The 14,608-nt window shown below is 42.8% G+C and overlaps 1 protein-coding gene across 1 annotated transcript in view; it reads left to right on the top strand.

Moving 5' to 3' along the window:
* glra2 (glycine receptor, alpha 2) overlaps positions 1–14,608 on the top strand; it is a 399,641-nt gene that overhangs the window by 239,905 nt on the left and 145,128 nt on the right. Inside the window, exon 7 of the mRNA XM_041210937.1 lies at positions 4,894–5,108. Coding sequence (XP_041066871.1) covers positions 4,894–5,108 — 215 coding nt within the window. The remainder of the gene's footprint in view (positions 1–4,893; positions 5,109–14,608) is intronic.

Raw genomic sequence — 14,608 nt, 5'->3', positions numbered from 1 at the left:
ATCACCCCACCAGCCTCCGCATTCAAAGGATCATCCTCCACCATTTCCACCAACTCCAGCATGAAGCCACCACCAAACACATCTTCCCTTCACCCCCCCGGTGGCATTCCATAGGGATTGTTCCCTCCGGGACACCCTGGTCCACTCCTCCATCACCCCCTACTCCTCAACCTCCTCCTATGGCACCACCCCATGCCCACGCAAAAGATGTATCACCTGCCCCTTCACTTCCTCTCTCCTCACCGTCCAAGGTCCCAAACACTGCTTTCAAGTGAAGCAGCATTTCACTTGCATTTCCCCAACTTAGTCTACTGCATTCGCTGCTCCCAATGTGGTCTCCTCTACATTGAAGAGACCAAATGTAAACTGGGCAACCGCTTTGCAGAACACCTGCGGTCTGTCCGCAAGAATGACCCAAACCTCCCTGTCGCTTGCCATTTTAACACTCCACCCTGCTCTCTTGCCCACATGTCTGTCCTTGGCTTGCTGCATTGTTCCAGTGAAGCCCAACGCAAACTGGAGGAACAACACCTCATCTTCCAACTAGGCACTTTACAGCCTTCCGGACTGAATATTGAATTCAACAGCTTTAGATCTTGTACTCCCTCCTCCATCCCCACCCCTTTCTGTTTCTTCCACCTTCCTTTTGTTTTTTCCAATAACTTATATAGATTTTTCTTTTCCCACCTATTTCCATTATTTTTAGATATTTTTAAATCTTTTATGCTCCCCCCAACCCCACTAGAGCTATACCTTGAGTTGCCTACTATCCATTCTTAATTAGCACATTCGTTTAGATAATATCACCAACTTTAACACCTATGTGTTCTTTTATTCTCTTGTCTGTGACATCTTTTGATGATGTGCTTCTATCACTGCTTGTTTGTCCCTACAACCACACCAACCCCCTCCACTTCTCTCCCCCCACCCAAACACCACCACCCCCCCCCCACCCCCCGGACACACACACAGACACACACATCTTAAACCAACTTATATTTCACCCCTTCCTTGGATTCACTCAGTTCTGTTGAAGGGTCATGAGGACTCGAAACGTCAAATCTTTTCTTCTCCGCCGATGCTGCCAGACCTACTGAGTTTTTCCAGGTAATTCTGTTTTTGTTTTAGCACAAAGAGAGCCTAACCACCAGAGCAATTGACTGGGAAGAACAAATCTGAAGAGGCAGCAACTTTAAAAAGCTGCTAGTTATGTTTAAAGAGGGAAGTTAAATTTTTATCTTTTTTAACTCATTTATTCCAGATTATTGTGGCGCTCATATCTTAGGTCACTTTTATGGTTAAGTACTGACCCTCCAAACCTTTAAGAGTATCTGCTTAAGCTTTAGGTATCATGACTGGGATAATGAAATAGAAGATTGGTTCAGTAAATTGTCCTTTTTTTTAGCACTTGGATTTAGCTTGGCAGCAGCTTTTGGCTTGGTTTCCTTTGCTGAACCTGATGAATTGGGCTGGGTGGCCCATTTGGCATCCTGCAGCTGACTTGGCAAAGATACATGAGGCAGAGGCCTCCAAATTTCAGGGCACTGTCCAGTAGTCAGAAGAGACCACCATGGGAGTTATGCCGCAGGAGGTCCAGCAAAGGAGGTCGCCTGTTCTGGAGTGAAAGGCCACTATCAACGCCAGAGCTAAGTGAGAGCTGGACTGAGGTGGCCCAGATAGTAGGTTGTCTCCCAGCTCCCTTGTATCTGTAAGCAAGCCAGCAAGAGGTTTTCTGGCATCAGAGAAAATGCCAGGGTTAATCTCCAGGAAGGAAGGCATGGTCCTACAGCAAATCAAAAGAAAACACACGTTTGGAATTCACTTTGAGAACTGAAAACTAGCTTTAAGAAGCTAACCTCAGCTGACCAGATCAGCAGATTGGCATCTTGCCCATTTTATACAGGTGTGACAACTATTAGCAGTGCAGCTTGTCAGAATAAAGTGAATGAGAATGTGGCGAAAATACTTGTTTGACTTTAGTGAGCCGATTGCTGGCCAGCAGCAGAGGTTTCCTTTAGCACAGAGTGCTGTAAATCCGATGCAAATCCAAATTCCTGACCCATACTCACCAACAGAGAGACTCCCTAGTCCATAAGATATTGCAGCAGTTCAGAACATGACACATGTTGAGAAATGTCATGGGTTGAACCTTCTAAGATGTGGCAATCACAGTTGGATTGCTACTCCATTCTTATTTTCTTACATTGCACCAGGGTTCCGTATTCCATGCCTGGATTTCAGAATCAGGCCTCCTCAGAAATGTGGAGCACGGGGGCTCTTGGAATCCTTCCTTGTAATGTAGGATCGTCAGGGGAAGCCAAGCCATGCACCCTTTTTACAGTTCTAGCTGCTGTATTCCAGTAATTTTAAAGTCCAAAGCCATTTAGAGAAGCTACGGAGAGAAGGTAAGGGTGGGATGAGGTATTTGGGGAGTGGGGTGGGGTAGTCAGGTTGGGTGGGGCTATTTGAAGGGCTGGTGGGGAGAAGGGGATGTTGGGAGGGATAGTTGGGTCGGAGGGTAGCTGGGGGTTCGCAGGGGGGTAGTCGGAGTGCAGTTGGGATTTAGGGGAGGATAGTCAAGGGTCCAGTGGGAGTTGGGGGTGTCACTAGTATAGTTGCTACTGGTTTTAATTCTAACTTTTCCTGGGTAACTATTCTGGTAAGTGAGTCGGAACCATCCAAAGTCTTCGACTCCGACTCAGAGATTTGGAGGATTCCAGATGCAGGGAATTGCCCATTGGAAGTCCAAACCTCCTGGCAATTCTCGCATAGTCAGTGCATTGGAACTTCCAAGGGGTCCCCCAGCGCATCTTGTGGGGTACATCCAGGGTACGACCGGCCAGAGATCGAAAGTTCTGGGCCCATGATTCTCCAAATGGACTATTGAAACCTCTAAGTTTTAAATATGCAGGGCATCAATATTAATGTAGCCAAGAGATAGTCAACCTGGGCCTGTGGCAAATAGTAAATTATAGATAATCATGGTAATTACGGTGGTCACTTTAATCAACCCAGTAAAACCTATATTACCACAATAAAGGATAGATGTTACAGCCACCAGGGTCACTGAAAAATATACATGTGAGGGCTGTGTAATCCGGCGTGGGATCCTTTTTCCTGGATCCCTGCTTGGTTAATGCAGCCAGCAATCTCCAAACAGCCCAGCGTACTCTCACATGAAGGAGCTGGTTTTCAGTTCAGGCTCCTAATTGGACATTAGTTGTATGGTTGCCTTATTAGCACCTACCATCCGTTAGTGTGCTGACCCGGCCTGCTTTTGTGGAGTCAACTTCATTTACATAATGGAGACGACCTGCCAGCCCCATATTGGAACTGGAATTGGAAGCTCGTCACCATTGTTGGAAATCTACAGCATTCCAGGCCCTTTTGGGCAAGCTCACAGCTGCAGCTCAATCCAGGCCCAGCCGCTCACTTTGTATAGCAGATTGTGGCCAAACCCTTGAAGGTGACAGGAATGAGTGGAAAATTGGCAGTGCAACATTGCGGACCAGATAATTGACCCTAGAATGGTTAAGCTGGAAGCCATTCTGTGGGTAAATGGCATTGTTTTAATTTTATTTTGGCAATTGTTCAATGCTCCTATTTTTTTCTCATTCTCAGGATGTGGGTGTCATAAAGACCAGCATTTAATGTCCCCACCTAGTTGCACCTACCGAGTTAGAGGGTGAAATTGGAGTGACATATAGGTGAAGCTGAATAAGGAGCGCATCTTCGTTGGGAGGTGTTAGTGAACCTATTGGGTTTTTACAACAATTTGACAACGTCATGGTTGCTTCATAGATGTCAGCTTTCTAATTTCAGATTTTAAAATCTGAATTCAGATTCTCAAATGCTCGCAGTGAGATTTGAACATTTAGGATCATATTTTCTAAGGCCACTTGGTTGAGACCCAGTGTACGTGGGATTTAAAAATTGAAGTTCCAGGGGTTATCTTGAGATACGATGCCTCTGAGATAGATTTAAATTTTCAAAGGGCCACTGGGGAGGGAACCCACTCAGCACCAATTAAAGGCCTCTTAAACTCTTTAATGTTAAGGGGCCTGTGAGTTCGCGATTGCAATACTGATTCCTTAATTTGGTGAACCTGAACAGTCTGGTGCATGTTAATGCACAGCTGTTGGATTCACTGCATGGCCATTAGAAATTTTCTCTCCATTTAATTAAAACTGACCTTTCCTGGATCTCCTTGCACCAGTTCCAGTGCTCTACCATAACCTCAACAGCACCGCCCCTTTCATCACCTTGAACACTCCTGGCCTTCTAAGGAGCTGCCTGTTGTCTTCTGCAAGGCACTGGCAACCTCCAACATGGCTACTGTCTGCCTTTGCTGCTGGCACCAAGCAGGAAGCTCCTAACTCCTGGAGATGCTCAGCATAGTTTCTGGTTTACTAATGTAGCAACATAACCATTGACCGCTGTATCCCATGTGCTGAGTGGAAAAGTTTATCTATATGCAATTATTTTAGATTGCACAATGTGCTGGTCACCAATTTATCTCAGGGATAACTAGTTAATTAATCTTAGTTTTGCCTCAAGCATCAACTTATATCCATTGATAAGTCATGAGTAATTTGACTGAGGTTTTCTAGCAACTAAGGAATGGGCTGTGATTAACTTACTTTTTATCCTAATTGAATTGCTACTAAGGAAAGAATATTTGCCATTTCTTATGTCTGTACATGAGTTCTGTATTCAAATATAATGCACTCTGAGCCAAGTTGAACTTCTTAAATGCCCTCGATATTCCAATTATTAACAGAACATGAGTAAGATGGGATACAATGGCAGCATAGGATGCTGCTGTAAATATACTAATGAATTAAGGGAATGTAATGAGTCTATCTCACTGATGCCACTTTTTTTCTTTAACAGGGAAATTTACCTGCATTGAAGTGAAGTTCCTTTTGGAAAGGCAGATGGGTTATTATTTAATCCAGATGTACATTCCGAGTCTGCTGATTGTCATTCTGTCCTGGGTGTCATTCTGGATTAACATGGATGCTGCTCCAGCGAGAGTAGCTCTAGGCATCACTACAGTGCTGACCATGACTACACAGAGTTCTGGCTCTCGTGCTTCACTTCCAAAGGTGAGAGGCTCCCAGGCAATTGTATATTGTTGAATGCTTATTAACATATTACTAATTTATCCAAACATTTTAGCTATGAATCAAGATTGTCCTGGACGAGGAGTTCTGATGTCTACTTACTGCTAACCAGTTTGCAATAATATGTTATCTCATTGAATAATTCATGCTATATTGGAATACCATGTAAAATTATTTGGACAGAATTTTTTTTTATTCATTCATGGGATGTGGGCGCCGCTGGCTGGACCCAGCATTTATTGCCCATCTCTAATTGCCCTTGAGAAGGCGGTGGTGAACTGCCTTTTTGAACTGCTACATTTGTAATCTTGCGTACGTGGTGACATACTGGGATTCCATTAATTGGTATGCTGTGGTCTGAAAACCTGATTAACTGGGAACATTTTCTGCCTAGATTAACATTGGACATGTATGTTTATTGCAACTTCAGAGTGATTCTGTAATGCCAATGATAGGTACATGTACTGGTCCAAGCTATGTTAAGTTAGATGTCAGATCAAAGGTTCTCTTACTTACAATTCACTATTTACATCAAGTATTCTGTTACTTGAATTTGGTCATTTATATTAGGTATGTGAGTAGTTGGTGTTAGTTGCTTGGGTCAGGCATTTTAATAATTGGTGTTGGTTGTTTGGACTAGGTATTTTATTAATAGAAATTGAAAGGGTGGAAAGAATGTTGTTAAATTATATTAACAGGTTTCATTTCAAGGAGGATGGTCATCTCGGGTCGTCTGCACAGTTACTTTTGTAAATAGTTAGGAGTTTCCAGCAACAATAAGATCACCTCCATAATCGGGAACTTCATGGGCCTGAATTTCCAGCTCGGCAGGCAAACATGATTGGTGGTCCCTGGTCGCAATTTCACACTGGCTAGCCAATTAACAGCCAGTCAGTGAGAATCATGCACTGTGAAGCACAATCAGGCACCTGAACATATAGATTTTAAAAATGCTGCCCACAGATTTCCATTTTTATTTTATTTAATAACGGAAACCTCACCGATGAGGTTTGCTGAAAAATGTAAAGGCTGCCTGGCCGATTTGCCCATCCGCCAACTGTAAGGTTGGATGGACTACATAAACTGACAGACAATTGCACTGTTAATGGGCTTAATTATCCTCTTAATTGTTGGCGGGCGTGCTTCCTACTTTCGCACGCGCTCACCAACCGAGCACAGGATGTCATTGGGACGCTCACCCGATGTCATCCTGCATGATTTCATGCCCGATCGGGTTGGGCGTGTGCCTACCCACCCAATCAATGTAAAATTCAACCCATGAAGTTTTTGTGACTATAGAATGGAAGGAGCCAATCACCTTTGACTCAGTCCATTACTCCACGTTCAGCCATCCCACTTTTCCCTCCCTAACGACATCTAAAGAATGACATTTTCCATTGTTTTAAAATTGAGATACCTGAACCAGGGATGCGAGATTTCATCAACAGGAGATGATGAGCTCAGTGAAGGGTTAGTGGCTCAATGGTGCCAATCCTGGCTTCTAATGGTGTGTAGATTTGGGAGGAAGGGAACACTTAAAGTAGTTTCACTGTTTTTAAGGCCCTGACAAAGAACGTGAGCAATAGATTGCACAATGAGCTTTGATTTCAGTACATTCAAGTTACACGGAGGAGTTTTCAGAATGAAGTACTGAGGAACAAAGGAAGATAATTTAAAGGAGGGTTGACCACATTTGTTTATGTTTTGTTTCAATCAGAATTTTCCAACCGAAATTACATTTGATAAAAATTGTAACTGTGACCAGTGGAGTACATTAACAGCCATGACCAGGCAGAGGGACTATAAAAGTTGCCTTGATCGATTATGAGCAGAGACAGATGCAATTGAACCAAACTGACTAATGACCTGATCCGATTGAGCCAATCTGTGCCAGGATAGTGCTTCTACTGACCTCAGTCTAAGAAGGGGGTCTATAAGGCAAGCTTTCCTGTCTTTGATCCCTATTGAGTGATCCTTGCAGCAAGGATCATGGATACAGACATTGGGATAGGACAAGTTCAAGCCTATTTTCGATGCCTTTTATGATATGTCTGCTAATGCTTACTGCATCAATGAAGAAAGGACACTTGGATGAAATGTTGAATGATGTTTGAAATCAAACCCCAGTTTGTCAGTCACTTCAGGAGAGGAGGCAAGAAACTTAAAAGAAAATATTTTGTGTTAGATGAAGATTTGCATACCTACCATAGTTTGGTTCACCTGAAAATTAGATAAAGCTGTTCAATTGTCCTCCAAGTTCTGTTTACGTTTTATAAATCCCTTCACTTTTCACGGGATATAACATTTATCCAACAGGATCTAGCTCAGCTACTTATGGAGCTGGAATATATTAGAAGATCAGAATGTAAGAATGAGAAATGGCAGCCAGCCTATCCAGGCCATACTTGTGTTCAGGCCCTGTTACAGAAATTACTCTGAATATTTTTTTCAGCTTTTTTGTTCGACTGGAAAGTACATTTCTTGGTGAACGCTGCTTTTCTTCAAAATGTTATACCAAAATATTGATGGACCTATAAGCCCTCTCAAAACTGTTCTGTAGCCTTTCACATTTAAATGGCCAACTCCATTGGAATGAAATGTTTCAACTGAACCTTAAAATTGTTTTAACGAGTGACCCCAGATTGGATTAAAAGCAATCCGCACCCATGTATCGTCATTGGTGGATTTAAGCACGAACGTGCAGTGCTGCTCACCTTATGGCTCCGATCTCACAAACAAAATAGTATCATATTCCCGATGAATTTGGGAGCATGGATTTAGAGAATGCTGGCTAGAAAGATGAAGTTGCAGGCCACGGAAAAGCCAAGAACTTTAAATAATTAAATCCATAAATAGTATTATTACATCTGAGATATATTACAGCCAATAGGAGAAATGTAATTTTTAATTTAAAAGTATTATATTCCTGAAGTAATATTATTCCCAGTGATGCAATGATTCTTTTCTCCCATGCAAACAATATTCAATAAATATTAAATGTATCAATCAAACAGAGCTCAGGGTTTTTTTCTTAATTAAAATCAGATCAATGAACTTGAAACAGTTAACATGGTACAAGAGCTCATTTACAGGTTCTGGTATTACAATGAGCCGACAATATTAATGTTGTTCTTTCACAGTTTTGAAACAGTATTTTTTTTTTACTATTTATGATAAATGGAGTACAGTAAGGTTTGAAACCTTGCTTGAGGCATATGTTTCAACTGCACAGCACTAATAAAGGTCTTGCATTTTGCAGATTAACAATGAAGACCTTTGTCACAATGTGGGGTACCAGGATTAATCCTCAACAATACAAGATGACATTATTTTTGGCTCCATTATGAAACAATTGATTTTAACATTAAGCTCACCACCACCACATGAATCTTTGTATTTCTCCTTATGAAGAATTTCTACTCATCATTTCCTGTTAGTTATAGCATTGAATGACAGGTAACACTTCGCATACACAGATAAAGAGTTACAGAGATATCTTTTTCCTGTCCAACCCCTTCTCGTCCCACAGACGTGGCATTCCACTTGCTGAGAGGTCGGTAAACTGCTTTCTCTCTAATGATATCACACTTCAGCAAACTTCTAGGAGAGGTTTTGTGTTTCGTTTGATAATTCTTTCCAATCTTCCAATAGGTAAAAGCTTACCTTCTGTTTGATCCATTTGCCTAATAAAATTGGTATTCTTTTGGGCATTTGTTAGGTTACATTTGGCTAGCACTCCACCATGCATTGCATTTACCTTGTAGGCAAGTTCAGGTACCCGCTACGGCTCTATATTTGTGACAAATAACAACAACAATGACTTGCAATTATCTAGCCCCCTAACTTATTAAGCCACTACAGAGCAGTGTAATCAGACAATTTAACACCAAGCCAAATGAATACGAGTGACAAAAAGCTTAGTCAGATATTTGCTATGTGGAGGAATTTTTAGACAATTTTTGACGATAGGATTTTATTCTGCACTCAGACTGCGCTATGTCAGGCTGGGTATACATTGCTATTGGTGGCAAACTTGTGATGCTACACCACAAAACTGCATGCACACTAAACACCAAAAGCAGCATGATATAGATAGAGTTAAGAGGTCCTGCACCAATGGGCCAGGTTAAAGGTCTGCAATGCTGTCACATCCAGCTGTAAATAGAGATGGACAATTAAGCAACTAAGGGCAGGAGGAGCCTTCATGAACATCTCATCCTTAACCATGGAGAAGCTTAGCATATGCCGTCTTCAGCCAGAAGTGCTGAGTAGATATCCTTCTTGGCCTCCTCCTGAAAGACCCACCATCACAGATGCCAGTCCAACCAATTCAATTTCCACTTCCTGTGACATCAAGTCTGACTGCACTGGACACACTTAAGGATACAAGTCTGACACCAGTCCAGCTGTACTGGCCTGTCATCCTACTCTCAGTCATCTGCAAAGTGATAGAAGGTGACATCAACAGCTTTATCAAACAAGATTTGCTCACCAATAAATGACTCAGTAATGCTCAGTTTTGGTTTTGCTAGGACTATTCAACTCCGGACCCCCAGCAAATATAGACACAAGGGCTGAATTCCATAAGTGAAACAGAAGTGACTGATCTTGACATCAAGGTAGCATTTGACTTTGTGTAGCACCAAGGAGCCGCAGTAAAAGTGGATTCAATATAATCAGGGAAAAACTCTCCACACGCCTGGATGAGTGTAGCTGCAACATCATTCAAGGGGCTCAACACCAACAAGCAACTCCTCCACTAGCCTAAGCATCCACCTTCTCAACCACCAGTGTACTGTGGCTGCAGTGTGTTCAATCTACAGAAACTTGCTAAGATTTCCTTAACAGTGCCTCTCAAACCCACAACTTCAACTGTTTAGCTGCTTTGGAATATTATCACCCCTGAGTTCATCTCCAAGTCACACACCATCTAACTTGGACACACAACATTGCTAAGTCAAAATCCTGGAATTTCTTACCTAGCAACATTGTGGGGGTACCTTCACTAAATGAACTGCGGCAGTTGAAGAAGAGGGCCTATCACCGCCTTCTAAGGATAACCTGGTATGGGCAATAAATGCCAATGTTGCCAGCAGTGCCCATGTCCTGAGAAGGAATCTGAAATATGCACTTAATACCTGAAGTGTTTGGCTCAAAGTCCCAGATTTGACTGTAGATTAGCATGGCAAGCTAGTTTAGCAAAAATACATCAAAACATCAAAAATTCAACCAAATCGATCTCGCCCAAACGTTCAGGTGAATTTGCATTTTGAGCATATATCTGTTCTCATCCATTGCCTCCATGTAATGACTTAATGCAACTCATTAAGCGAGTTTCCTTTCCCTAACAAAGGTGCAGACTTGTTAGGGCTTGTGATAAGTATGACTAAGCATACTGAAAGCTAGTATGCAGGTACAACAGGGAATAAGGAAGGCAGATGGAATTTTGGCATTTATTGCTAATGGAATAGAGTATAAAAATAGGGAAGTATTGTTGCAACTGTACAAGGCATTGGTGAGACTGTACCTGGAGTACTGTGCACAGTTTTGGTCCCCTTACTTGAGGAAGGATGTAGTTGCATTGGAGACGGTTCAGAGGAAGTTTACGAGATTGATTCTAGAGGTACGGGGCTTGTCTTATGAGGAGAGATTGAGCAGTTTAGGCCTATACTCGCTAGAGTTTAGAAGGATGAGAGGAGATCTAATTGAGGTATATAAGATGCTAAAGGGGATAGATAAAGTAGATGTGGAGCAGATGTTTCCCCTTGTGGGGCATTCTAGAATGAGAGGCCATAGTTTTAGGCTAAGGGGTGGTAGATTTAAATCAGAGATGAGGAGGAATTACTTTTCTCAAAAGATCGTGAATCTGTGGAATTCACTACCTCAGAGTGCAGTGGATGCCGGGACACTGAATAAATTTAAGGAGGAGATGGACAGATTTTTAATTAGTAATGAGTTGAAAGGTTATGGGGAGAGGGCGAGAAATTGGAGTTGAGGCCAAAATGAGATCAGCCATGATTGTAATGAATGGCAGGACAGGCTCAAGGGGCTGAGTTGCCTACTCCTGCTCCTAGTTCTTATGTTCTTATGTTCATGCGACTGTGCTTACTTCTCTCTGTACACATAATTAGAGCACACACTGTTTCCCCAATACTGAACTCTCAACAGGTCTATAATATCCTCAGTACATTCTGATTAACTGAATAGGTCATATCAGTTCAAGAAAGACTTTTAATATTACTTAAATTTGCAGTAATGAAATTTATAACAGATTTTTGGGCACCTAAAACTTTCAGTATAATTGCAGCTATTGAACTCGCACAACCTACCCATCATGCCTGATTTTGTCCTCATATTAAATTATCTGTTAAAATTACCAACAGGTAAATCTGAAGTAAAAACATAAAATGCTGGAAAAACTCAGCAGGTCTGGCAGCATCTATGGAGAGAGAAGCAGAGCAAATGTTTCGAGTCTATATGACTGTTCTTCAGAGCTGAAGAGAGGTAGAAATGTGATGGGTTTTATATTGTTGAAGAGAGGGGGTGGAGCAGGTGGAGCAAAATAGAAGGTCAGGGATATGTGGGAGCTCAGGAGAGATGTGACAAAGATATCATGGACAGAAGACAAAGGGAGCGTTAAATATAGTGTTAAAGACTAAGGCAGGTGCTAATAGTGGCATAAAGGTCAGAAAGCAGAATGTATTAATAGCAGCTAGAACAAGGCTCAGTGCTCTCTGAAAGAACGTTACAGACTGGCCCATTGCCACCTTCTCAAGGGCAATTAGGGATGGGCAACAAATGCTGGCCTAGCCAGCGACACCCACAGCCGTAAAAGAATTAAAAAACAATCTCCACTCCTCCCATCCCCTGCCCCATGATGGATTTCCAAGGGAAGACTGGAGTCAGTATGACAATTTTACATTATGGAGAAGACCTAGCCCTGTCAACAAAGCACTGGAATTTTTCAAAAGCTTAAAATCACAGCCAATGGGTGAAAAATTGAGCTTGGGAGTTCTGGTTGTTTGCAGGCTGCTTCATTGAAGTGCTTGTTCTGAGTCCTCTGCGACCTCATCCTCTGGTGAGTAGCGCTCGCACTATCCTTGACCCCTGCCCGGGCTGCAGGTCATTCATGCCCAGTGTCTCATTACATGCAGATCTCTCTTGAGTCTATCTTGTAAGAGATGGACAGTGTCAGTACCTGAGCTGATAGCTGTGAGTGTGAGATCAAGTGATGATGCTGTGTTTTCAGCATTAGTCTTTTAATGCTGTTCACTGCCTGGCCAAGTAGCAATTCTTGGATAATAGAAAGGAGTAATGATAGGTTTGTGGTGGGGCGGGGGGGCAAGTAGAAGGTGCATATTTACACCATCTGCAGCTCGTAAGTGAGAAGAGATAGTCAGATCAGAAAGAAGTGGATGTGAGAAGGAGGCTTAGCTATAAGCAAAACATCATCTTCAATGGCTTCAATCCCACTGCTGGCCATAGGCTCAGCAATGGCCCCTCCCATTTCGATGAGCACTGTCTTCCCCTCGGTGTGGGGGTGGTGGTGGTCAGGACATGCAGCTGTGCCTAGCCCCTGTGAGTTAGATCTACCAGTTATGGGTCACCTTCTCCTGCAAGAAAACAAGAAGTGTGTCAGTGTTTCTGGTGTAATGTGTTTGGGTGACGTGCCTGAAATGGTTGAACAGATGGCAGTGTATGCAAGCTGGGAGATGTGGATGTGAGACTTGAAGCAGTGCTAAGTGTATGAGGGTGTGGGGAAGCTGTGAATCTTTGATATGAGTCCTGATTTATCGAGATTGTTGCTAGGTGAGCGATGGGGGCTGTGGTACATTGAGCAGTGGCTGAGGCTAGTGGTGCACTTGGGATATATTACCTTGACCACTTAGGTGAGGCCATTGAACTTGTTGCAACACTGCATCTGGCATTGATCTTCACAGCAATCTTCTCCTACTATCTTTTGAGCATATGTGTGGAGAGCCTCCTAGCCTCCCAATGCAGGACGTCTGTATCAGATAGATGTAGAGAAGGTATTTTAATTTGTACTGTGACTAAAACTATAGGCAACAGATATAAGATGGCCATTAATTAATTCAATAAGGGATTACTCTTTACTTATGATAGGCAAATAGTGGAGATGCATGTAAGGAGAAACGAGGTAACACATGAAGGAGTAAGGGAAAGAAGATTAAGCTGAGAGGATTAGATGAGAGATTAGAGAAGGTTGGTGTGGATCATAAGCATCAGAATGGACCAGTTGGGCTGAAAGGCTTGTTTCTGTGCTGTAAATTCCATGTAATTTTATTTATGTGCAAGTCTCTCTCTCCAATAGATGGCCGAAGCTTTTTTAAAAATTAGGTTGGGGCTTCAGGTTAGCTGTGCTAGTTTTTACACTCTTTGTTCTAACATGTGTTTTTTGCTACAATCATCGATGAGACAAGGAGCTAACTGTTATGAGCCTTGCTGCTGCTGTACATTTGGCCACTGTACTTTGCAAAGTAAGAGTGCAAGAATGTGCAATGTAGAAGTGTGTGAGTGGACAATTTAAAGGCCTAATGCACCATCAATGAAATGCATACTTTGAATGTGAAAGGTGTGTTGTGCATGCATATTGTCTGGTTTATGACAGTGCTACAGTGGCAAAGGATTCCCCAAAGATGAGCAAGTTTCTCTTTGCAGCTGATGGAGATAGAAGTTGAAGCAAGTGAGATAGGGTATGCTGAGGTCCTGCTCAATTCTCTACACTGGAATTGCTGAGTGATTTCTGTGAAAAGCCAAAAGAAAAAGCAATGGCCCATACATTAGAATCCTACAAGTGTATCAAGCATTGCTGACAAAGAACAATATTCCACATGGAATCATCCCCATGCACAAAGTGTGGAAGCGGGTGGGAAAAATAACATTTTACCCACCGTCCGCACTGGCGGCTTTTCACACCCTTTCCTCCCAATCCCATCTCATTCCCGGGAAACATGGCATTTCGATGATGGGCAAGATTTCATTTGCCTGCCATGCCATCATCTTACCACTTCATCATGCCGAGTGCCATATTTAAAGTGCAGCTGCGTGGACACCTCTCAGTGCTTCCAGCCCAGAAGACAAGAAGACTGCTGTTCCTGATTCAGTGACACATCACTGGAACACCCTTTGGACACCTGCTGTGATGTCCTCTACCCTAGCTCTTGTTGCAAGAGGTCCAACAATCTCACCACCCTGGCTAGGTAGATGATGGCAGTGGTGGTCAGTGCCAATGCTGCACAGAAGAGGTTGGCTATCCAGTGCAGAAAGAGGATGAATGTTTTCATTAGTGCTGCCAGGGTAAGGCAACCATCGCATCACTCTAAACTCACACTCACAAGCCCATCACACATTCACTGGCATCTCACTCACTGTCAGCTCAAGGGACATCACCAATCACTCTCTCACACACACACACTCACATCTCCATCTGGCCTCATCTCCTCTGGAGGCTGCCTCCTCAG

Source organism: Carcharodon carcharias, chromosome 18 (genome assembly GCF_017639515.1).
Source record: "Carcharodon carcharias isolate sCarCar2 chromosome 18, sCarCar2.pri, whole genome shotgun sequence".
NCBI lineage: Eukaryota > Metazoa > Chordata > Chondrichthyes > Lamniformes > Lamnidae > Carcharodon > Carcharodon carcharias.
This window is presented reverse-complemented; position numbering and strand designations above follow the sequence as displayed.